This window comes from Manis javanica, chromosome 8, assembly GCF_040802235.1.
Source record: "Manis javanica isolate MJ-LG chromosome 8, MJ_LKY, whole genome shotgun sequence".
NCBI classification, from domain to species: domain Eukaryota; kingdom Metazoa; phylum Chordata; class Mammalia; order Pholidota; family Manidae; genus Manis; species Manis javanica.
In genome coordinates this window covers 27583331-27608942 of record NC_133163.1, presented here as the reverse complement: position 1 = coordinate 27608942, position 25612 = coordinate 27583331, and the positions used below count along the sequence as shown (strand labels likewise).

Here is a 25612-nt window from a genome sequence, read left to right as displayed (position 1 = left end):
GTTGTTAATTTAGTATGTACAGAGTGCTTAGGATGACCTCTCTTGTCCACAAGTCTATCCCCAACTGGTGTGAAATGAGTGCTTAGGATGACCTCTCTTGTCCACAAGTCTATCCCCAACTGGTGTGAAATGCCTACACTAATAGTAATACCAATATTAATAACTTACCATGTCCCAGGCATGGTGCTTTACATGAATTGTATCTTAATTTTCCTAACAACCCTATGAAATAGGTACCCTGTTTTGGATGAAGAACCTAAAAGTTACAGGGGAAATACATCATCCAAAGTCACAGAGTTAGTAAACTTGCAGAATCAGAACTTGAACCCAGATCTGATGGACTCCAGAGCCATGCTTTAAACACCATTCTCTACTGACTCTACTTACAATGAACTCTTCTGTGTTAAGTACTTTAAATGCAATATTCTTGGCAGATACAACACATTCAATCTAAATACTTTAGTACAAATGGGTTTATGAAATCTGTGTAACATAATAAATGGGATAATAGAAACTCATCTGGAGGGAACAGGAAGGGGCAGTGGTGCCAGGGAAGGTTGGCAGGGCGAAGGGCAGGGGTGCTTCAATACCAAAGTACTCACCCCACAGTTAAGAGTTGCCTGTGCCAGACCTCTCTTTTTGTCATATCCCCTCTAATAGACTATATGCTGAGGACAAGATTACACCTTAAACATTTTTGTAGCCATAAGGTACAATCACTCAATTATGGTATAGAAGAAAATAAATGGGGTGGATAAAATGCATTAAGAAGTGCTTAGAATAGATAAATAAGTTACTACAGGTAAAGTTGAGCCTTCATGTGCTAAACAGATGGACAGAGATAGGAGGGCAAAGAGGGACCTAAGACTCATGAGACACTAAATATACAAGGCACATATAAAATATATATGGCATACTACATATTCACAAGGCATTCAATAATCATGAGATCTTAAATAAGCTACTCAAGGTGACACCTTCTGTTCCCTCATGTCTCCTGGCAAATCAAACCATAAATGGGCCAATAAGTAAGCTTAATGCTATCAGCCCTGTGCCTCTCCAAATAGAGCAAATTTGTGTGGTGGTCCAGACACCTGTCTTGTGCCCCCTTGATCACAACCTTCAGCTCTAGTACTTGTAACCACACTATCAGCAGCAGAGAGAGAGGCAACATATGAACCCAGGATTCAGGAAATGTGGCACTCCCAACCTGTTGGAAGATTTTGAAAGAAAAGCCAGGGAAGGTAAGTGTCAGTGCAAGCTCTTGAATATTCTATCCTGTGTATTCACCTTGTTTCCTTCTTGCTCTGTATTTTGAAATTGATTTAATAAACCATGTGACTTGGCATCTTAGTTTCAGCTCCAAGCCTTTCTGCTCTGTCATCTCTGGAGTAGCTTGCCTGGTAATATACTTAGAAGCTGCCATTGCATCACAGCAATTCCCCACATTCTTGGTGCCTTGTACAATCCCTTGTCCACAGCCCTAATAAAAGTACCTCATAATTCCATCAGTAGCCACTCTGATTATTACACAAGTTCTTAACTCTTCCCATCCCAAATAAGGAGACTGTTAGGAGGTTCCAGGGCCCTCTCCTTTACCTGTAAGACAGTACTGTCTGCAAAACCAAAGCCGTCCTTCAACAAGGCTGTGATGTAACTGAGATCCATGCACAGGAAAGGACTGCCTGAGGAGAATTTTTCCAAGTTATCACACACTGAAGGGAAAAAAGAGTATAGAGTAGAATTAAAATATGCAGCCAACTGAGAGGTGCAGTATTTTCTTGAAATACAGACTTACAATAAGTCAAGTAGAATTCCTGATTTGGTTGATGCCTGGGTGTCTCTGAGACCAGAACTGTGCACCAACAGCCTCTGCAAGACTGCAGTGTCATAAGAACTGCCTGTTTCTGATGTCATAGTTCATCTACTCAAATGTGCACAGGCCCTAATTTATTTACTAGATTTCTATGACCTATTGTTGGGGCTTAATTCAAAATGAGTCCCTTATATATTACTAATGCTGAGGCCCAGAAGATAGGGACATGCCAGTTAGCCCTACTTTGGGGCCACTGGATAAGATCATCTTTTTTTTTCAAGGGACTCTCTCAAGGAAGCTCTGTGATTATTTCCCATATATTTTGGTGCTCCATGTTTCACTGACACTAATAACACTATTTCAATTTTTTTTTAAAGGGAAGAAATACAGAAAGAAGAAAGGTTCTCATTATTTCCCCAAAGCTTATTGTATTCTCTTATTTTTCTATATCACTTAACTTAATGCTTTTAAATCCTGGCAAAGACAGGAAACCAGCCTTCTGAGGGGCTGACTGTGGTGCTTCAGGTCACTTTAAGGTCACTGGAATTGGCAAGCACAGCCTCACAGGCTTGTCTTCAAGGGCTTCTACTGACACTTACCTTCCCTGGCTTTTCTTTCAAAATCTTCAACTTTTAAAACACCCCCCTTTTCATAATCTGAAATAGAACAATAGCTGATGTCAAAAAGCCTTTAAGAAAACATAAGGAATTTCATCCTAGTGATATTTTTAATAATGAGATACTAGAAATAATATTTCCAACATTAGAGAAAGGGATAAACAAACATGACACATCAATATAATATAGTCTATGCAGTTGATATTATTTATAATTATGTATATTTAAGCACAATTTTAAAAATTCAGTCATTAAAAAAAAACATTAGAAAGTAGGAAATTGACTCATATCTCAGGCCATGACAGATCACATACTGTATCCTGACAGCTACATATTACTGTTTTATAGCCAGAAGCATCACTATTATGATAAGGAAAAAAAAGTTATAAAGGAGGAGGAAGAAACTTTTTGGAGTAATGAGATGTTCACTATCTTGAATTTGGTGATGGTTTAATGGGTATATACATATGTCAAAACTTAGCAAATTGTACACTTTAAATATGTGCACTTTATGTTAATTACACCTCAATAAATGTATACTTTTTAAAAACTTCGTATGTATTTCTTTAGGACATCTTCTAGCTCCAAAAGATTCCAAATCTTATTCTCCCTTCCATTTGAGTAACAAGTGTCACTCAACAGCCAGTCCTGGAGAAAAGGAGGGTTGATCACCCCTGACAACATTTCAGTGCTCTTTTCTCCCTATCCCTTCCCCACCACGGCATGGCCCAGTTTCCTCCCTGGACTGATACCTGGAGCAAACTTACCAATCATATCTGTGTCAACGGCTCTATCATAATAGTAAGAGAAAGCATAGAAGGAGCTTCTCTGGACCTCATCTGGCTGGTGAAGTTTTCCTTGGACCACCTTCTGTACTTCAGTGTAGCAGGGCTCAAAGCCCATCTCTCCTGCCAGGGAAAGGTACACAGGGACAAGGTGAGGAACAGGATAGCTCTCTGAGGCAGGATCTGGAGCCTACAAAGAAACAGCAGGATGACCAAGGAAAGCAAAAGGCTGAGGCTCAGAACACAGGGCTCACAAACACACATCAGCACACCTCCGCTGCCTCACTCCTCTGGAAGAAAGGTACCTGCTTCTCTGTGGCAGCTCTCCTCCCTAAACTGTGTTCACCAAAAAGAGTCACAGCCGACCTTGAGCTGCTGCTGAGCATTATGTTTCATATTTATGAAAAGTATCCAGAAGGCTCACCTGCTTCCTCCACTGAAAAAATCAAGTTTTTTTCCTAATTTTAAGTCTATGTCTTTTATAATACCTAAGATGAAGTATTCTTCCTATCATCTCAATTTTAAGTTTTATTATAACTTAAATAACTAAACATTAATTGAACCTGAAACAGCAGGCCAGGGAATAACAGCTGCCTTGTTTGCTGTCACTTCACATTGTTCTTCGGAGGCATACCAAGATGGATTTGGAATGAGTCTCTATATAAGATGAACTGCTTTTGAGCTCTGGAAAGTGTTTCCCATGGGACTTTAACAGACTTCTCCTGGAAATTATTTCACCAAGTAAAAAAAAATCATTTGCCTTCTTGATTGCCACCATACTGGTACTTCACGCCCCCAAAGATCCATTCTGCTTCCAACCACCTCGGTAGACAGGCACTTCGGAAAGTGTGTCCCTCAATACCTGAAAGAAAACCAGACCACAAAGTAAGAGGCAAGGATGTGAGTAAGTGAGTGACAGAGAGACTGGGAGAGAGGAAGGGTGGGAGGGGAAGGAAAGGAAGAAGCCAATAAGCCTGAAAGAAATTACCATTGTCTGGACCTTAAAATCACATGAAATTAGTTCCATGATTGCAGACTACAACAGAAATGTTAACTCAGGGTTCACAGATGGGCTTTGTGGGGCTGGCACACCCTCTGAAACTATAGGCAAACTTTTGTGCATATCTGCATTTAGCGGAAAGATCCATGACTTTCATCACATCTCAAAATCCAAAACCTAAAATGAAATGATTTCCCTCCTTCCTAAAAAAGGGAAAAATACTGTCCTACTTTCCTCATTGGTTGTTGTGAGGCTTAAATGAAATACACTTGAAGATGCTTTGTGAACTCTGAAATGCTAAACAGTCATGATCACAATACTAGCTTCCTGGGAGCCAGGTACCATACAAAGTGCACTAAATGCAAATGTTCATTTAAGGGGAGGAAAGGGGCACAGAATCACAAAATGGGACTGACCACAGTTCTGCTTGATCCCCAAAGCTGAGCTCCTATAACCCTTCTACCACCTCTGAAGAGAAGCAGCAAGTGGCTCAGTTACTCCATCTTGCACATGAAATGATGCTGCTTCCTGCACATCCCAGGCAGAACTAAGAGTTTGAGCAAGCTCCTCCAAATTCACTCTTTGAGCCTTGAATTTCTGCAGACATTTCAGTCTCCTGGCCACAGGCTATTCCTCCTGTATCAACAGACTTCATTCTAAAAATGGCTAAAAGTATATACACCAAAATATCTGAACTCACGAATTTGTTACCACATCCATTATACAACATATGCTCCCTAATTTGGCATAACCCTGTCCTCCACAGAATCACTGCCAAGGAAGGGAAAAAGCGAGCTGAGTGTCGGTGTCACTCTCACCATACCCCACCCAGCACAGGTACCCAGACAAACCTTCTGTTTCCAGGGCTCCCAGGGTTGCTAGTCTTGCAGCTTTCAATCCAAATCCCAAGTAACTGTAAAATACAGGATTGACTAATTTCATGCTGGTCCTGAAGTTCTCCATTCTAAACTACCTCTTTCCAAAGTAACATAGTTTTTCTCTCCTGGAGGGAGGAAAACTTTGTTCTTTGTGATCTATTCATCTTGTGTGGACAAGAAGCACTAATTTCCACACAGTTTAGATCAACATCATGCAGTAAGAACTTTCCACACTATGATTTAAAGGCCAAAGACAGTGACACTTTCTAGAGTCCCATCTTGGGAATCATATCCAGAAAAGCTCTCATTATCTTAGCTCCCAGCCCTGCTACAATCAAATCCAGTGCCAGATTTTGAATGATCTGAAGGCTAGCTCAAAGGAGTAGGCACAAAATTTTGGCTGAACCTTCTCCAAGAAAACTTGACTCTTTAAGTTATATACTTCTGAGGCGAAGAATGGAGAAACCTCTCGGGCCCTAGGGCTTTGGTATGTGGCTTGGTTTTCACTATTAGGCCTTCAGGCAAATAATACGGGATTGGCAAAGACTTTGTAAGGCTGGTCAGATGAATAATAGATGTGAAAATGCTTTGAAAAATTAGGAGTATCATACAATGTGACATATTCCTCCCTGTCCCCCTCCTTACCTATGTGTATAGAGCTTGTAAGTGCTGTTAAACATCTCAAAGGAGGTGAGGTAGCCCCTAGGGGTTTGTTCCAGGGTTTTCTGCAAATCAGAAAAAGCAAAAAGACTATTCAGGATCTGCAATTATCTGAAGATATTATCACCATCACCCCTGTCCCTCCCCTGAAAAAATCAGAAATGGAGGATGATTAAACTGTTCATCTCACAAGGTCTGAAAAAAATCACAGGGACTGTCAACAGTGAGGGGGGAAGGGAATGTTCACCCCATCATTAACTTCCTCTACTCAGCCTGTTGGTGGCAGAGCTGCTATGTGAAAATGGGGCTCCACTTTCTTGGTACCATGATATGCTTGCCAAGTGGGCTGCTAAATGACTCACCTCAAACCGGGGCAAGAATGTGATTTGGGTGGAGGCCCCCCCCAGGTCCAGGATCCCCACAGTCTCCTGGCTGTGGTCATGCAGCTGACCTGTGAATAAGAGCCAGCTCTGAACATCTGATTCCTGGACAGCCCAACACTCTTCTGTCTGTAATTTCTCTCCTGCTCTTGTCATACACTGGAGGAATGCCATCAACATTCCACTGCTCCTTGGCCCCATTCCTGCTGTAGCTGAGGTCTTGAAGGAAGGTTATAAACATTAACTTCATGTCTCCCCACCCAACTGCCTTAAAAAAAAAATGAACAAGACAGGAAAAAAATGAAAGGGAATTTTGCTCTCTGAAACCCAGTTAAGGTCTTAAAACAAACCTGAGAATTTATTACCTGTCAGAAAATTCACAGTAACCCAAGCTAATATGCCTAAAAGAGAGAGAAAGATAATGATTACATCCCAGGGCATTTTTTCCCCTCTTCCCTGGCCCAATCTTTGTTCTTTTTCTGAGTTTCATGTCTAAAGCACTCACTTTCCTTCTCCTCATCCTTTCATTTCCTGCTATTCCATTCCTCCTTCCTTCCCTGTTTCTCCTTACTTAGTTGGGTTTTCTTCAGCAACCCCATCCCTGTTCCTAGTTCCTTTAATCAAATCTTGTATTAACCCTGGTCTTCTCCTCCTAGAACATTTATCAACACCTCTCCCACCTTCATAGGATCCGTCCATGATGCTGACACTGTCGTTTGGTACCAGGAAAGGTGACTTCTTGAAAATCTCTCCTACCTACAGAAAAAGGGAAAAAATCTCAAATCACCTCAAGTCAGGATCCTGTAATTCTTTCAAAAATACCTTATTAATTCTGTCCGGACACACTGGAAACTAGAAGAAACCCTTTCCACTTTATTTCTTAGCTGAGCAGATAAACTTGAAGTTGGGCCTGGGTGGCTCCAGAGGCTACAGGAAAGTTTCTGATGTTTTCCCATCAAATTCTGTAGGTCTCTGCCCTTGCTGGCAAAGGGGCTCATTGTCCACAGGCTGAGGTCCTCTGCTGTCAGCCCTTGTCAGACCTGGCACATGGCTTGGGCCTCAAGAGTCAAGAGAAACTCCAGATCTAGATTTATTTATCCTATTTTAGGAGATGGGAATGAAAATCTTACACAAATGCTCTTGACTGTACATAAATATAGGTCACTGACATGGGCGTTATGCCTTTTTTTTATATAACAATGTGGGGGGAAAGATTTTCCAAATAAGAATAGGGTGAACTCTAGTCTGCTGGCTGTTCCCCTTCCTTATGGGATGGAAACACTTCATGGGCTGACTTCTGCACTCCATTTCAACCAGGAAAAGCCAGTTAAGTCCTCTATAAACAAGCTTTTAAGGAGAAGATAGATAAGCAAACAGATAGAAAGACAGTTTCTTTTCTTGCCCTCTCCATTCCTATCCCTTGCTTACAGTTTATTCTCAACACAGTAGCCGGAGTGGTGCTTTTAAAACAGATGTCAGATCATGTTTCTCTTTAGTTCAAAACCCTCCAGTGACTTCCTTATAAGCAGAAGTCCTTAAACTTGCCTTTGAGGCCCTACATTGTAAACCCCTCATACTTCTTTGCCCTCATCTTTGACTACCCCTCCAGCCATGCTGATCTAGATGTTGTTCCTTCAATGTAACAGGCACATTCCTGTTTTAGGCCACTGTACCTGCTCTTTCCTTAGACTGGAGTATCCTTCCTACAAATGTCTTATACGGACTGCCTCTTCGTTCCCCTCAGGCCTCTGACCAAATTCATTCTTACCGATGAGGTCTCTCCTGAGACTTCCCTACACCACCATCACTGCTCCTCAGCTGCCTTCCTCTGTCTGCCTTAGTCCCACAGCATCTGAGTGCCTAATGGACTATGTATTGGCTTGTTTAGTTGTTTATTATCTGTCTCCTTGCAACTGGAATGTATGCTCCACGAGGGCAGCAACTGACTGTCTTTTGTTTCCTGCTGTGTACATCCCGTAACTTCACAAGTGCCCAGTACATAGTAAGCACTCATGCTAAATAAAGAATGAATATATGGATGAGGAATTGGGACTCAGATTCTCATGCAGACATGCTAGGCAGCTTGTCCTTAGACAAGGGACTTTGGTCCTCTGTGTCAACAGTCAAAGGAAAATGGATTTAGAGGATGGAATTAGCACACTTGTAACAGAGAATCCTTTTTTGCTGTGATTTTTGTTATAAAGGGATTCTGCTCATAAATATTCTTTACAATATGTAATTAAATCTTATTAGTTTACATGTTTTTTGCCAAAAGTTTTGCAAAACTTTAAAGTTAAAAATGTTGAGTTTAAAAACTTCTGTATTTAAATTTTTTATATGAATGAGAAAGTTGAAATAGATGATCTTTAAAAAATTTTCACACTTAAAATTCCATGATTCTTCTCAAAAACTATGCAAAAGTCAGAGACACAAAAAGAGAACAGGAACTGTGTAATACCATTTATATGAAATGTAAGAATAAGCAATACTAATCTACAATGACAGAAAACAGATCAGTGGTTGCCTGCTTTCAGAGGAGGGGGAAACTGCAAAGGGTCAGAGAAGCTTCTACCACATTTAATTGGGTGAGGATTAGGGGTTAGGGTGAGTGGCCAGGTTTAGGATTAAGATTAAGTTTAGGATTCAGTGTAGCATCTGGATAGGGATCCAGTTAAGAATTCGATTTCAGGGTTAATGTTAGGGTTAGCTTTAGGTTTAGGTTTAGGCTTATGGTTGGGTGTGGGTGAAGATGAGGATGATGGGTTAGGATTAGGGGCCAGGATTAGGGTTGGGGTTAGGTTTAGGTTTCAGTGTAGGGTGAGAATAGGCTTATGGTTAGATTTAGGGCTTGGGTTTAATGTTAGGGTTAGGGTGAGGTGAGGGTGAAGAGTGAAGGTGAGGAAGTGATGGTATGTGTAAGGTTAGGATTAGGTGTAGGATTAGGTTTAGGTTGATGATATGGTGTAGATTAGGGTTAGGATTTGCATTTAGGCTGAGGGTCAGCATTAAAGTTAGGTTTAGGATTATGGTACCATGTGAGTGAGGGTGAGGATGACAGTGAGGAAGTTGGGGAATGGGTAAGGTTAGGATTAGTGTTAGGTGTAGGGGTAGGTTTAGGAGGAAGTTATGGTGTTGGTGAGTTAGGATTTGGGTTTAGGCTGAGGGTTAGCATTAGAGTTAGGTTTAGGGTTATGATTCCATGTGAGTGAGGGTGAGGGTGAGGAAGTTGGGAATGGGTAAGGTTGAGTTTTAATTTCAAAACTCATTTAATTATACACTTAAAATGTACACATTTTATTTTATATAAGTTATACCTCAATAAAGTTGATTAAAAATAATTTCCATGATTTTGCTTTAATAAATTAGGCAAATTAAGAATATCATAGACTAGAAATACTTTAAATTTTTTCAGGAAAGCTCTATAAATTCAAGAGTAACATTTAAAAATATAAGTAACTAGCTACAAGAGCCCCAACTTACCATGATGTTTCAGCAAAGATGGAACACTAAAGGTGGCAGTCATACCTCAAAGGGCTAAAAATCCATAAAGAAAACATTCATATAGGGAAAAATAATCATCCAACGTGCAAAAAATTTGAAGGGTTACCTCAAGGAGCAGAGCCTGAGCTTTCTGTTCTGGCAGTAAGCGCAGTCCTGCTGTTGCCTTCAGGACCACTGGGGTCCTTTTCCAGTGACTTCGGGGGATTGAGTCTTTGGCCACTTCTAAGAGTCCTTGAACAGTCTCAGCACCCTTCAAAAGAGATGACCCACTCATCCAGTGACCACTCCACCTGGTGGCACCTGTCTAATCCCTCAACATATTTGGGGAGAGTTACAGGAGTGAGGCAGCAGAGGGCTCTAACCCCTCTCTGCCCTACAGGAGCATAGAGAGGTGGCCTTCTTTGAAGGAGAATCCATTTAATTTTGGTTAAGTCACTATAAAAAGAATTATTTTATAGTGTGGTCATTTTAATTGATTGTTATTTTGTGTTTCATAAATCAGCCTCTGGCCAGCAAGTAAAGTATAGCAAAGAAAACACAGGATCTAGAGTTAGAAGACTTGCTTGCTAGCCCTGTGGCCTGACACAGCGGCTTCCTCAACTCTGAGAAGGGAGATACACCTCACACCACCACAAAACTGTATGTGCATTAGACGAGGAAGACTGTGTGTGCTTGCCACATAAATGCTAGCTGTAGCTGCTATTATGCTATACTTCTTATAAGCCCCGTAAGAAGAGAATAGGTCAGGTTCATTTTTGCTTCACCAGCACCTACATGTATGGTACACAGTAGATACTCAATTTATGGTAAATTAAAAACCATTATCTTAAGTCCACTCTTCCCCTGAGTGAACATTTGACAACACACTGCCTCTAAATCACTGTAATTATTAGCAACTACGACACAATCTTCTCTAAATGTCAAATCAGCTTCTGATAATGTAGTTGCTTTTCAACAGCTCCTAATTTTCTATCACATTTGCCATTTCACAACAGTGAGCTAATAAACATCCTCTCAGTGCTTCAAGTTTAAGATTTTAATATCAGGTTTTCCTTTGGTTAATGATTATACATGTGACACTGAATAGTACCTTCACCTTTGCTACCAAAGTTCAACATTCCACCTTATTCTATTTTATTTCAGTGTGGCCTCGGACACCCTCGGTTTAGCATGTTGTGCATGCTCTAACATGAAATACAATCATGCCAAACCCCCCATTTGTCCTCTACTACCAAAGACTTTTTGGTCATCAGGGGTTCTTACCTATTTTCTGGAGTACAGGCATGGTTCTGTCCTGTATCAGGGCACTCTCAAATGGCATTCACTGGGTCAACATTCCCTCAGTTGCTGTATTTATACCTCACACCCTATAGAACTTCATGTCTGTTTTCTGCATCTACATTAATCAAAGTTAAAGGCTTTACCTCAAAATTTTAAACAGAAAATACAAAGGGAGCAATCTCTTAACAAGGTGGTTTTATCCCTGCATGGCCACAGTCTATTCTAGCCTCCTCTACCCAAGCCCTAGTGAACTTGGGGTGTACAATTCCTGTTATTCTGGAGATTAGCTGAGCATGAGAAACTGATTTCACATATGATCTCAATATCAGTAGCGACCAACATGAGATATTTAACAGCAGCAGTGTGATAGTTATCAAGGCACTGAGACTCTAAACATGTAACTGCAAGAAACTCACCTGCTTAGGTTGATCTACAAAAGAAGAAAGTCCTGGCTTCACAGATTCAAAAATTTCCCCTTCCAGAATTGGAAGCTGTCCTATATCCATGGAACAAAGCAGAAGAGAGATGCCTGATTACCAAAAGTTAGGCTGCTTCTGATATTGGGCTCTATATTATATGCCCTATTAGATTAATCTGCTATTTTCCTGAGCTATTTGAAGCAATTCCACCTTTGAGAAATGGCTTGCAGGAGTACTGGGTAGGGAGATGGAGGACAATAGGCAATCCCTGAGAATCTGCCATTTCTCTGGTGGACACCTAGTTCCTACTCCTTTCTCTAGGCTCTATATGTAACGTGCGAATAGAATGTTGGAAATTCAGGAAGTTAATATTCAGGATTCCCTCATCCCCTTCTCCAAGGATAGTAATAATCCTTCATTCAAGACCACTCCCAGTATTCTCAATATTCTGGACACTGCAGTATCAACCACCTTTAGAGAAAAGGAAAGACAGATTGCAGCCATACTTCTTGAACACATAGGTTTCAGACTACAGGAAGCCAGATTTCTCTTAAATTCACACTGAATTAAACCATGTCAATTATACTCCAAAGTATTCTCTGAAGAAAGACATTCAGTAGCCATAACATTCTGTAATTCCCATTGCACACTCTCAGCACCTTTGTTTCTGGGTGGTGATGCTAAAATGTGGATTTAGGCTCTAGTGAGGGTACTTGCACTTACCTGATATTTTCTGCACAAAGGTGTATACATGAATTCGAGTTCCAGTGCTCCCTGCATCAAACATAATTCCATACAAAGTGCTGGCACTGACATTGGCGGGGCACATGGAAGACAGGAAGACACCCTCAAACCAAGTCTGCTGTTCTCTGTGGAAGACAGTGCTGCAAACACAGGACACCACCAGCATGAAAAAGGCTGCCCCCAAGACACTGGCCATTCTCTTCCCAAGATGTGGTAAGTCTAGGCTTTTGTTGAAGAAGTGCTGCTCACAACACCTGCAGTGTCTTATAGGACAAAGACACACAAGATTAGACCAACTGGCCTTTTTGTTTATGCCTGTAAAAGAAGAAACACCCATTATAGAAATCCCACCCCTTCTCCCAAGGTGTTCCTTCTCTATTTCTAATAACCAGCCCAACAAGTAGACCAGGGAGATATAGGCTTTTAGCACCTTTTCTGAAGAGTATCTGGTTGCAAAAGGAAATTGGAACTTAAAAAATATTTCCCCATGCTCTGCTTTTAATTGTAGGTGGATTTCATACTCAAAGGCTCTCTGCCAGTATGCTACTACTGTTAAGTCTAATTTTCTTCTTTCATTTTGACAAGTTTGTCTTTAGATCATATACTAAACTTCTCTTTTTTCCTCTTTTTGATATATTAAACTTCTGAATTAAAGTAGAATGTTACAAAGAACTTAGAAAGTGCCTATCACTGAGGTGTCCACGGCCTTCAAAAATCAGGCCACTGGACTGTCACCTGTGACCACAATACTGCCAGTGGCATGCACGTACAACCACATTTTAAGGCAATAAATCAACTTAATTTAAAAACAGTTAAGTAGACCATTATGCTTTAAAAAAATTTCCTTCACAGCTTTTAGGCCATGTTATCCCCTTAAGGACATAGGGCAGATGGGCAAATTAAGACAGAGAGGTTTCATGACTTGCTGAAAATCATAAAGCAGGTCAGCGGTAAAATCTGGATCAGAAATCAGTCCTCACTCTTGCCAACCTTTCTCTTCCCTTATTCCAAAGTACCTCCCTTATAGCAAGTTACTACCTAATTTTCTTAATGTGTCCTTAGTAAAAATAAAAACCTCAGCACTAATGTTCAGCATTAGTTGTTCTAGATTCATATATTGTGGTAGGTTGGATAAATATGATGCTGAAAACCTAGAATAAGGTTACATGGAAAAATGTTTCCTGAATAGGCTGTTTTTTGCTTTGGTCTGTATTTTCTCCTGGTACTAAAGAAGAATGCTGTATCTATTCTCTAACATTTAAGGGTTCCTTAATTGTCCTTATGTACTTTGCTCATAACAGTTTTGAGTCTTCTGATACAACTTTCATTTCTGGACTTCTTGTAAAATCATAGTAACTGTGTAAACAAGATCTAAGTCCAAAGTTCCCATTTCCCACTCTCCTTATCTCTAACAGAATACTCAGCATTTTTGAAATACATATTGAGGATTCTCAATGGTTCTCAGGTTTGTTGCATCCTAGAGTTCCTTTTATCAAAATACTTCCCTCTCCACAGGTGACAGATTACATAAAATAGAGCAAATTGAAGTTAATTGCATTTGGAACTTAAAATCATTTAAATTAATAACTAGAGTTGTTCTGAGTTACTACAATGGTGGAGTTAGAATTATCAGTTTTAACACCATTCAAGGCTAATTTCTATCCTGCAGTTAAAAATGAGAGCTATTAGCTAAGAAAGGAAAAGTTAGAATCTCAAAGGAAACTTCATCCTAGGAAATCAGCCACTAAAACAGGGCAGCTGCCTGGCCAGGTTCATACTCACATGTTAAACCTCTCCCTTTGTCTGATTATTCTTCTACAGCAAACAGGCTGGTCATGCAGATCAGTCTAAATAACTGAAAACAAAAACAATCTTTTCAGCTTCTCTGAGTATTAACAGATCCTTCCCTTGTCCAGAGCTCAAACTATATCCAACACTTGGTCCCTTTTCTCCCTAAGGAAGCACGTGTAGGGGCCTCTGAAACCAGCCTCCCTCCCTCTCTATGGTTTCACAGCACCTTCAGGGCTCACTCATATTTTCTCTATTATTGTGGTTTCTGAAAAACCTCTCTGGCTTCTATTTTCATTAAGCAAACACGTGTTTTTCTTCCAAAAGAGATTTCAAGGGGGAAAAAATGCACACTAGGTATCCGTTTTCATGAAGTGAAAACTGCAGAGTCATACCAGATGTTCAATGTAAAACTAAACAGTAGATTTTTGAGAAAGCAAAGGATGCAAACATAAAACGTCCCTTCTGCTCTCAGTCCCTGCCTTCTAATACCACTTACAATCTCATTTTTCCTGAAGACAAGTTACTTTAAGAATGGTAATAGAGAGGCTTACAATTCTGAGTATATAGAATGGCTTTGTTTTACACAACCCCAGGCTACAGAGCTTGCTCATTCACTTTGTTGGTCTTCACTTAAATGTCACCTTCTTAGTGAGACCTTTCCTGTCCACTCTATTAAAATTACAACCCACCTGGCCACATTTCCCTGTTTATTTTTCTCCATAGCACTACTTTTGTGTTTTTCTCATATTCCCTGCTCCACCCACACAATGTAAGCTATACATGGGCAGAAATTTTATTGTCTGTCTTGTTCACTCATGTGTTCCTGGTGCTGAAACAGTGCTAGCACACAATAGGTGTTGAATAAAAACTCTGAAGGGATGAACAGTGATCCAGTAACTCAGGCAATGGATCCTACCCATTTAACAATATAACAGCTTGCTGTTAGAATGTGTTTGAATTTAGGTGGCTATCAAATTAATATAGACTGCTATATACTCAGGAGATCATATATGAACCTCATGGTAATCACCAATGAAAAGCCTATCGCAGATAAACAAAAAATAAAGAGAAAGGCACCTAAGCATAACGCTAAAGACAGTCATCACTCAGAGAGGAAGAGAGGAAGAAAGTAACAGAGAACTACAAAAACCACCAGAAACAATTAAATAATGGCAGTAAGTATGTACGTGTCAACAATTACTCTAAATGTTAAGTGGTCTAAATGTTCCAATCAAAAGACAGAGTGATGGAATGGATAGAGAAACAAGAACAACTTTGTCTTCAAGAGACTCACTTCAGACTTAAAGACACACACAAACTGAAAGTAAAGGGATGGGAAAAGTTACTCCATACAAATAAAGTGAAAAAGAAAAAAAAAGCTGGGGTAGCAATACTTATATCAAGCAAAAGACTAAAAAAAAGACAAGAGAAAGACGGTTACATAACAACAAAGGGATCAATTCAGCAAGCAGTTATAACACATGTAAATATCTACGCATCAAACATAGGAGTACCTAACTATATAAAACAAATGTAAGCAGAATAAAGGGAGAAATTGACAGTAATACAGTAGCAATTCCACTTCAGGTATTTACCTAAGAAAACAAAACCAGTAATTTGAAAAGATACATGCATTCCTATGTTTACTGCAGTATTTACCATAGCCAATATACACGGAAGCAATGGAAGTGTCCACTGATGGATAAATGGATAAAGTCATGGTGTGTATAAATATAAATGGATTATTACTCTGCCATTAAAAAAGTATGAAATCGTTTCATTTGCAACAACATGGATGGATCTAAAGGGTATTATGCCTAGTGAAGCAAGTCAAAGATAAATACCATATGGTTTCATTTATATGTGGAATTAAAAAATATAAAACAAACAAAACAGAAATTGACTCAGAAATACAGAGACCAAACCAATGGTTGCCATAGGGCATGGGTATGAGAGGATGGGTGAAATAGATGAACAGGATGAAGAGGTACACACTTCCAGTTATAAAATAAGTCACAGGGTGAAAAGTACTGCATAGAGAATATAGTCAATATTGTAATAACTTTGTATGGTGACAGATGGTAGGTATACTTACCATGGTTAGCATTTCATAAGTTATATAACTGTCAAATCACTATGTTGTACACTTAAAATGTATTTTATATCAACTATTTGAATTAGAAGTAGAATAATTGACTTCCTTCCAAAAGAGGATTACCTACTCATTAGAAAATTACAATTCCAATCTTCCAAGGAAGGACTGTTTCTGCAAACATGTCAATTATTTGTTTTATATGCCACTCAAAATAATGCAATCAAGTTTACTTTCTACAGACTAGGAAGTATACTTAAATCACGATAGTCTACTTAAGCACATCAGCATACTTAAACCCACTCCTTTCATACTGGGTCTTCTCAGTAACTCTTGCTCCCTATCTCCTATTCATCTCTGACAAAGCCCCCTCTTCAATTCTTCCTCTGAGACTTTGGTGCACCTCTCCTTCAAAGGTCTTTTAGTGTATCTCTGTCTGTGTAGAAATTCTCCCAAGCTTCACACTCTGGATTCCCTTCTTCCATGTCACCCAGAGCCTGGGAGACCACAATGCCACAGGACCCATTTGGGTGCTTACCTGCTCGCATCTGCCTGTTCCCTGTAAATCCTTGTTTTCACTGTTGGTTGCCTTTGCTCTTTGCTCCTATTTCAGCCCTTCTGAATCAAGCTAGCTTCATGAACCACACTGACCTTTGTGCTAACTCGCAACTAACTTCTTGGCATTTTGCTAACTCACTCCCTTCTTTACCCTTCACTCTTCCCTTCTGCACCTTTTTTTCTGGGGTTGCATGATTCTCTGGTTCATCCATTTTTATCATAGTTAATTGCCAACTAGTAGAATTATTGCTTATAGGGCTAAAGTTGCTTAGGAACTAAATTCTGTGTTTTTAGATAGGAGATTAATTACCTACTAATTAATGTCTTCACATTATTTAATGTTATGTTTACAATGACAAAATATGTAACTATGTAATTAGTTTCCCTACTAACTCATATTTTTACATTAGCCAAATAGTAGAGAAATTAAATAGCACTCCTCAATAGCTTCCATCCCTGAGATGGAAATTAGAAAGCTTGGCATTGAACTAATGAATAAACATTTACTGAATGTCTACTCTATACCAGATAGTGTGCCAGCTTCTAGATACAAAAGAAGAAACAGATATAGAACCAACTTTGTGGGAAACTTCAGCTTACTAGAAGAAAAAGACAAGTACACTGACAGCTATAATGTACTGTGGTAAGCTCTCTGACAGAAATATGCACAGGGTATTACAGGAATGGACATAAGGGGCAAGTAACTCATTTAGAAGGGGAAGGATGGAGGTGGGCAAAGAGTGGTAAGTTTCTTAAGGGATGAGAGGCCTAAGCTGGGTCCTGAATCAGAGTAGGAATTAGCCTGGTCAAGTGATGTAAGAATTCTCAAAACTTTAAGTATAAAGAGTTCAGTACAGCTAGAATCCAGACGTGTACCAGAATAAAGAGTACAGGTGTGAGAAAGAATGGTTCTGGAGGCACTGGATAAGATTTCAGAGAGTGGACCTGTTTTCCTTATACAGTTCCATGGTGACACTTGACAGTTATTTATGTCTTTCTATTCTCTCCCTAAGCAAATAGCAATATTGATTGACTTGGCTAAAATGACACAGCATTTCTCAACAGTGGAAATAATGGGATGGGATAGGTCCACCAAAAAGTCTGAGTGGAGTATAAAAGCTCTCACTTTCCATTCTGAGTTCCACAGCAAAGTTGGCTTTAACAAAGTTAAAAATTAAACACAAAGCTAAAGTGTAACTAGAATGAATTTTTAAACATGAAGTTGAATTATGGGAATGGATTAGTCAAACCATTCAGAGCATAAGTTAGTCAAGCAAAGCAAAACCAGGGTGGGTCTAATAAGATATTTCAGCACAGTGAGCAATGCCTCATTTGGGGATATAACTTGGGACCTATATACCCATTACCAAGGGCCAGAGCCCTGGAACACCTTGCTATCTGAAGGGAATCTGAAGTAAGGGTACATGGAATCTTTTGTATTCTAAAACCAAGTACTGAGCCGGAAACATGTTAGACAGCAGTAAATATATCATGAATGAACTTGGTACAATTGGGCTAATGATATCTGCAGACAGGAATGTTAGGGGAGTACCCCCTTTCCCAGGGTCTTACTATGGCTATGTATCACATCCCGAATTCCCCATTCTCCTCCAAACCAGCCCATGGATAGGAGTGCTATTACAGAAAGGCTATTTATTCAGATATTAATTAATTCCTCTAGCCATTCCAGAAATGATCATTGCCTACTGTTACATACAAGTACAGCAGGCAAAGATGAATCATCTTAGACTTGCCCTTTAAGAGACTAAACAGGAAAAAATACCTATCCATTAATTACCTCTGCAAAGTTAAAATGTGACAAATAGCATAGTTACCATATTCTGAGACTTTAAAGCAAGGAGAGATTACTTCCAGCTGGGGTGATCAGAGAAGGCTTTGTGAAGGAGGAGGCACTTAAGGAGGGTCCTAAGGAGGGGAATTAGGACAGGACAGGAATGCTTTACAGGAAAAAGAAACAATATGAATCAAGACGGGGGTATAGAAACATAATGGGGCCTCCTGGGGAACAGTGAACAAATCACTCTTAGTAGCAGTAGGAAATAAAGTTGGAAAAGCAAATTGAGGTCAGACAGTAAAGCACACCAAATACTCAGCTAAAGTTTAGACTCTGCAGGCAATGGGAAGCCACTGAAGATTTTGAGCAAGGAAGTGTCACAAATATGAATCTGGCAATTACATGTAAAGATTGGAGTGGGGAGCCTTTGTAGACGCCACTCAATTGCCCAATTCTACAAATGTTCATTGATGCTAAGTACTAGATGCCACAGAATTAAAGGTGAATAGACAGAACTTTTTATTCAAGATGCTGAGTCTGGCAGAGGTGACAGTTATACAAGTAACCACACCTTTTTAAGTTAATCATAAAATGCAAAGGGGCCCAAAACCCTGAAGGACTAACTTTACCCAGAGAATTAGGAAAGGCATCATGAGCAGACATCTGAATTAATCATGAAAAATGAATAAAAGTAACTACCTAAATAATAGAGACATGGACAAAGACCAGAGGGACTATAAAAAGATGAAAACAGTAGGTAAATTATGTATAGTTTGATTTCATTTTTCAATTTCCTCAAGAATTTTTGTCATATGTATTTGAGAAACAAAGCAAAAAGACTACAGTGGGAGGGTACAGAAGAGGGGGTTTAGAAGAGAGGGTTAGCGTTTAACCCAGAGGGAAGACTGGCCAAAGAACACAATCTCAGGTAATAATACCAGCTTTTATTGAGACCTTAATACTTCCCAAGCTCCATGTTAAGTATTTTACATGTATTACTTCATTTAATCTCAAAATACCATTTCTGTGAAGTAGGTTCTATTATTAACATCCCCACTCTATAAATGAGAGAACTGAGGCTTAAGGAGCAAACAAGACCACACAGGAAGTGAAAAGAGCCAAAGACCAAACCCAGATGGTCTAATTCCAGAGCCCACAATTCTAACCACTAGGTCTCCCAGGAAAGGTCATCCTGTATGGTCTGGAAAGGATGGATATGGAGGTGGGGAGGAGAGTGTAAAGCAGAGAATGGTCAGAGATGAACTGGAAAGTTAGAATGGCATCAGGATGTGAAAGTCTTATAGTAGTTTGATCTCCTTCTTATACATGACTAAAAGTTTGTTTGCTTTTTTCTTGCTTGTTCTAGCTTCATTATATTTCCAGAACTGATCATTCTGAACATTACATTGCTACCACCTTGGCCCAAGAGACCATCATTTCTCATAATTTACTCTAATACTGTCCTAACAGACCTCTGCTTTTTACCCTCACTCCTCTAGTCTATTTGTAACAAGCAACCAGTCATCTTTTAAAATATAAGTTAGAGCCTCTCTCTCCTCTATTCCAGCAGTGGCTTCCCATTTCCTTCAGAATAGGAAGGTCCCCCAAACAGCCTTCACAGATCTGCTTTGCCTCCCTCCCTGTTACCTCTTTGATCTCATCTAATAGTTTTTACCTTACTCACTCGCCCACACTGACCTTTGTGCTTGTATGTCATATATGCTCCTGCCTGAGGTATCTGCTCGAGCTGTCCCCATCCAGAAAAATGCTGCCCCATACACCAACTTGCAAAATTCATGCAACTCCTTCAAATTATTGTTCAAATGCCACTTTCTTATTGATGCCTATCTTTATTATAGCCTCCCTCCCTCATGTGCCCCTTACCTCTGCCTGCTTTCTCAAAACCCCTTACTCTTACCTATTTTTTCTTTTTTCAATACCACTTATCACATTCCTATATGCTAGATAACTTATTTACTATGTTTATTGTCTGTGTTCCTCTGATAGAACAGAAGCTCCTTAAGAGTAGGAATCTTTTTGCTTATTGATGTAGGCCAAGTACCTGGAAGAGTATCCAAGAAGGTATTCAATGGAAATTGACAACAGGAATAAATTTCAAAGTGACATAAAAAGGGAGAAATAATAATTTCATAAATAAACAGATTTTAAAGAGAGGATGTAATTGATTAATGGGTACCTCATCTAGTAAATTAATTTTAGGAGAAACTATAACTTTATTTTTCTGAATCTATTAGTTTTGTATCTAAATTGAAATTTTTAACCAAATACCTTCAAATTGCTAAAATAGTGATAAGCTAAGTAATTTTCCAAAAAAAAAAAAGAATATTAAACATTGTTTGTATTTCCCAAATTCTCTTCTATTTATTAAATCAAAAAATATTTAGGATACTATGCATTAGTTATCTATTGCTGGACAACAAATAACCCCAAAACTTAGATGCTTAAAACAACAATAAACATTTATTATCTCACAGTTTCTGTAGGTCAGGAATTTGGGAGTGGTTTAACGGGATAGTTCTGGCTCAGGGTCTCTGGTGATACTGTACAAAATACAGGCAGAGGCTGCAGCAGTCATCTGAAGACTTGACTGAGGCTGAGAACCAACCTCCAAGATGGCTCACTCAAAGGCTGGCAAGCCAACACTGGTTGCTGGAAGCCTCAGTTGCTTCCCATGTGGCCTCTCCATAGGACCTTGAATGTCTTCACAACATGGTGGCTGGCTTCCTCCAGAGTAGGTAATCCAAGAGAAAGCAAGGTAGAAGCAGCAATGTTTTTTATGACTTAGCCCTGACGTCACACATCATCACTTCCCCAGTATTCCAATGGTCATAAAGACCAACCCTGATAAATGTATGAGGGGACTACACAAGGGCATGAATAACAGGAGGTGAGGATTACTTGGGGCCATCTTGGAGGCTGGCTACTCCAAGTTATAACCAGTATTTGCATAATTATTTTGTCTTCAGCTTTTTTTTTTTTAGTTTATTTTCTACTAACACAGCTTACGCACTTATTTTAAGAACTATATGTTATTCCAATTGATATTAACTCTTAAAAATAAAAAAATATATAGACTTTCAACTTCCTGAAAATATATCCTACCACTTGAAGCTTTCCATTTTTTCTGTTAGAGACCCAATATTTTACTCAGGGAAAAGCATTAAAGTCAGAAAAACTCACACAATGCCCTGCTTATTCCTAAAGGTGAAAATGAATTTAAATACTTGAAATAAAAGATAAATTTAGAAAAGAGTAAGAAGTAGTAAAGGAGATTGTAGTAAGAAAAGTAATAAAAAATAAAATTTGTTGATTATAGACATAAGTTAATAACTGAATAAAAAAGTGAAATGAAATACTAAATCAAGGAAGATATAGCATGAAAATGTTTATATTAACAGCAATTTTCTTCATGCTACATACAGAAAAAAATTTCTAATACAGAATGGTAACATTAATAGTTAGGTACTAGAAGGATATTTGGTAGAAAGGGAAAACTGACAACTGGCACAGATTTGAAAATCATTGAAAAATTTTATAACAAACATTTTTCAAATATCAACATAAAAAAGGTTTATTAAAAAATCAACTTTTATTAGGGTATTGCCAAGAAGCTGTAATAAAACCTGTGAGCATGGAAACTACAAGGGGAAAAGCTGAACAGGAAGAATTCCCCTACAATGAGCTGTTGCATGCTGTGGGGAGGGAAGGATTCGTGCCTTAAGGGCTCAGCCCAAACCTGACCATATGGCCCAAAGCAGATTCAGAGATCTGAAAGCCCAGTGAATGAACTATCTTTTAAGGTCCCTTCAACCCTAAGATCAACTACTCTTGCTCCCAAAAAAGTAAGTACAATTAATGCATTGATAGTTACCAACAAATATAAATTCTTTTCTATAAGCGGATTGCTTCTTTCTATACTTTATTCCATTTTAATCAAAACATCATTAAACAAGTGATAAAAACACCCACTCTGTATAATAAATCCATTTGGGTGTCATACCAAAATGAAACCAGGCAGAGCAGGACTTCATTCTGCATTGTTCCAGGCTTGACGTAGCTACAATCATCACTGTGCGGGGATAGCTGTTGCTGTTCCTCCTTCTCTTTATTCACAAGTCGCAAGACCTTTTCTTATCCATTCATTAATAGTGGAAGTCCTTTAAATAACAATATACTACCAATCAGAAGAGGGTTAATATTGCCCCAATGAACAAATAAAATGGAAATCTAAGATGATAAACTACCTTCTGCCTCTAAACCCATATCCACGTGGGAGGCACTTACTTGCAGAAGAGTATTTGCAATGATTAGTGTCATTTGTCATTGTCATTTGTTTGTGGGAAGAGAAGTAAAAATATACTTTCCCTTCCTTGTTATCCACTGAAAAATAGCTACTGCTTCAAACATGTTAAATCAAAATGAAAAACATTAGAAAGACTGAAATATTACAATGATACCTCATATATAAGGCAAGGAATAGAGGTTGCATGTAAGTACATTTCCTCAAATAGATGTTTTAGGTGCTCTTCTTCTAAATACTCAAACATTTTAACAGTGTTTGGTAAAAATGTTTCTAAAGTGACATATTTTATTTATAGTTCAGTGTCATGATTATGACCCACCAGTTATACTTATATTTTTCTGTAAACCTGGGATGCCTCCAGGTCCATAGGACTGTTCACTTTTCTGCCACCAAAGGGTTCCAGATCGCTATGCTTTTTGGGCTAGTTTTCCTTAACATCATGCCACCTATTTTCACTGATTAGTATTGTCACATGCCTTACTCCTTCAATAAGCTGCCATCATCTGATATTTAAAAATCTTTTGTTGGATGTGAATCAGAGAGCCATAATTATGAGACTTTTATGTCAACTTATGAAAATTAGAACCTCTCCAACAGAGTAAGGGCTATGGACTTTGTGACAACTCGTTAGTGGCTCACAGATCCCTCCTCACTTACCATTAGGTCTCAGCTAGGAATAAGAAAGAATGTATAGAAATCTGACCCACAGAAAAGTGGGGTATTACTTTATATAGGCTACTTACCAATTTTTTCTTTTCCTTCTGGGCTTTCCCCTTTATTTCCTTCAACTAACATGTCATTTTTTCAACCTGTAGGAGATGGATATGGATAATCATGAGAACAATCTGTTCAGGCTTTGGAAACCAGATCACCAAGTTCATATCCTGAATTGGGCTCTTTCTCCTCTTCCAGATTTTATTCTCAAACTACAACCACAGCCACTCATAAAATCATTCATTCATAAAATCAGCAACAGCAAAAGGAGGCAAGTTACACTCCCTCTAAAAACTAGTGTATATTTCTGTGTAAATGTGTGTAAATATATGGGAAGGCAGTGACTAAGGAGCTGATTCATAAAAGTGCATAAGATCTAGTTTATGTACTTTGTGAGGTTTTTTCCCTTAGCTGTAAAGAACTCAAATACTAGCTGCGTGTTCTAGAGTGTCATCAAGAGCGGCTGCTTACTATTACATGTATGAGTACATAGTTAAAAGGGACCAAGCCAATTCTAGACCTAGGAACATATCCGTAAGCACTGAAAAGAGGGACTGAACAGACATTTCTATGCAGTGTTTGCTGCAGCAGTACAAACAATAGCCAGAGGAGGAAACAACCCAAGTGTCCATCAACAGATGCATAAACAAAATGATACACATTGTATATACAATGGAATATTATTTAGCTACATAAAGGAATGAAATTAAGACTCATGCTACAACATGGATGAACCTTGAGAACGTTATTAAGTGAAAGAAGCCAGACACAAAACGACAAATATATGATTCTACTTCTCTGAAATATATAGAATAGGTAAATTCATAGACAGAAAACAGAGAAGTTACCAGGGTTTGGGAAGGGAGAAGGGGAGTTTACTGCTTAACTGCTTAACAGATCCAGAATTCCTGTTTAGGATGATGAAAAGGTTTTAAAAATATGTGGTAGTGATAGTATTCACTGCTGTGAATGTAATTAATACTAATGAATTGTACACTTACACTGGTTAAAATGGTAGTTTATTTATTTTGCCACAGCAAAAAAAAAATTCTTTTTAAACACAGGAAACTCGCTGCTTCAAACGTAAGATGAAAAACTTTAGCTACTGTTTCAGCAGAGCAACAGTGATGACAACACTGCCTCCCTGGGCTACCTCATGAGCACACAGCCAGTTACATTCCCTAAGGTAGTATTAATACTCATAAAATATCTGTAAGCATTTGAGTTTAGTATCTTCCATCCTCCCAGAAAAAGAAAGTTAAACTTAACCTATGCAACATAAATTTGAAAAGTACATACTGAAGAAAAGATTTGAACAATGTTATAAATTCTAACTATAGAGCCTCCAAAATGAACATTTTCAAGAAAGGTCTTTACGTTTTGTTGATGACAACTTAAACACTTTCCCAGGTATTCCCTGGGAATCCTAGGATGGAATGAGTGGTATCTACCCCTAAGCATGCAATCTTGACAACATTTCTACTAAGTTTTCCTTTTAAAAGTATTTATATTGTATTTTTGTGTGTATGCCAATACACTGAACTCAGAACAAGAGACATTTCAAACTGGCAACTCCAAATGTCCCTTCTTTGCCACCCCTGCCCCAAACACAGAGAGAGTTTAAATGGATTCTCTAATTTCCTGTTTGTTAGTGGCACCACAAATTTCCTAATTCACAACTCAAAAATCTTCATCTTTGAATTCTTCTCTGTCATGCCTGCTGCATTCCAATTTGTTATGGAGGACTGGTGATAACAGTCCTTTATAAAAGATAAATAGTCCTTTTCCTTTGCAGTATCTTTTTCATCTATTTCTCTTTTTTTCCTCCTAAATCCCCTGCTGATATCTAAATTCTGGCCTTTGTCACTTCAGACTTGGACTAGTATAGCCTCTTAACTGGTCTTCCAATTACCAATGTCTCTAATCTCAAATCCATACACCACAGTCTTCCTAAAATGCTATTTTCATCATTTTCCCACTAGACTATAACCCACATCTTGGCAGGGATTCATTCATCTTTGGACACTATACAACAAAGCATGTATGTTTAATCAACATCTGTTGAATACATTAATGAAAACATAAATCACATCACTCTCCTTCTCAAAACTTTCATCAATTTCCCATTGTCTGTAATAGAAGTTACAAACTCAAATACCTAAATACCTAAATACCTACTGGGCCAGGCAGGAAACATGAATAAAGGTGTTAATGAAACAAAAGGAAGTGTTGGGGGCTGTGGCAAACTGCACATGGA

The 25612-nt window shown here is 38.8% G+C and overlaps 1 protein-coding gene across 3 annotated transcripts in view; it reads right to left on the bottom strand.

The window, feature by feature from the left end:
* Positions 1-25612, bottom strand: part of ENTPD5 (ectonucleoside triphosphate diphosphohydrolase 5 (inactive)) — a 34650-nt gene that overhangs the window by 4504 nt on the left and 4534 nt on the right. The window contains exons 3-17 of one of the 3 annotated variants that reach the window (XM_073242142.1): positions 23385-23450; positions 22339-22495; positions 13864-13936; positions 12061-12344; positions 11335-11414; positions 9744-9887; positions 6817-6892; positions 6502-6537; positions 6119-6207; positions 5742-5821; positions 5070-5131; positions 3979-4080; positions 3201-3341; positions 2416-2472; positions 1600-1715 (exon numbers count right to left, since the gene is read on the bottom strand). In XM_073242142.1, coding sequence (XP_073098243.1) covers positions 1600-1715; positions 2416-2472; positions 3201-3341; positions 3979-4080; positions 5070-5131; positions 5742-5821; positions 6119-6207; positions 6502-6537; positions 6817-6892; positions 9744-9887; positions 11335-11414; positions 12061-12277 — 1200 coding nt within the window. In that variant the 5' untranslated portion in view covers positions 12278-12344; positions 13864-13936; positions 22339-22495; positions 23385-23450. Of the gene's footprint in view, positions 1-1599; positions 1716-2415; positions 2473-3200; positions 3342-3978; positions 4081-5069; positions 5132-5741; positions 5822-6118; positions 6208-6501; positions 6538-6816; positions 6893-9743; positions 9888-11334; positions 11415-12060; positions 12395-13863; positions 13937-22338; positions 22496-23384; positions 23451-25612 lie in introns of those variants that run through there. The other 2 variants (XM_073242143.1, XM_073242145.1) reach the window with 2 other exon arrangements.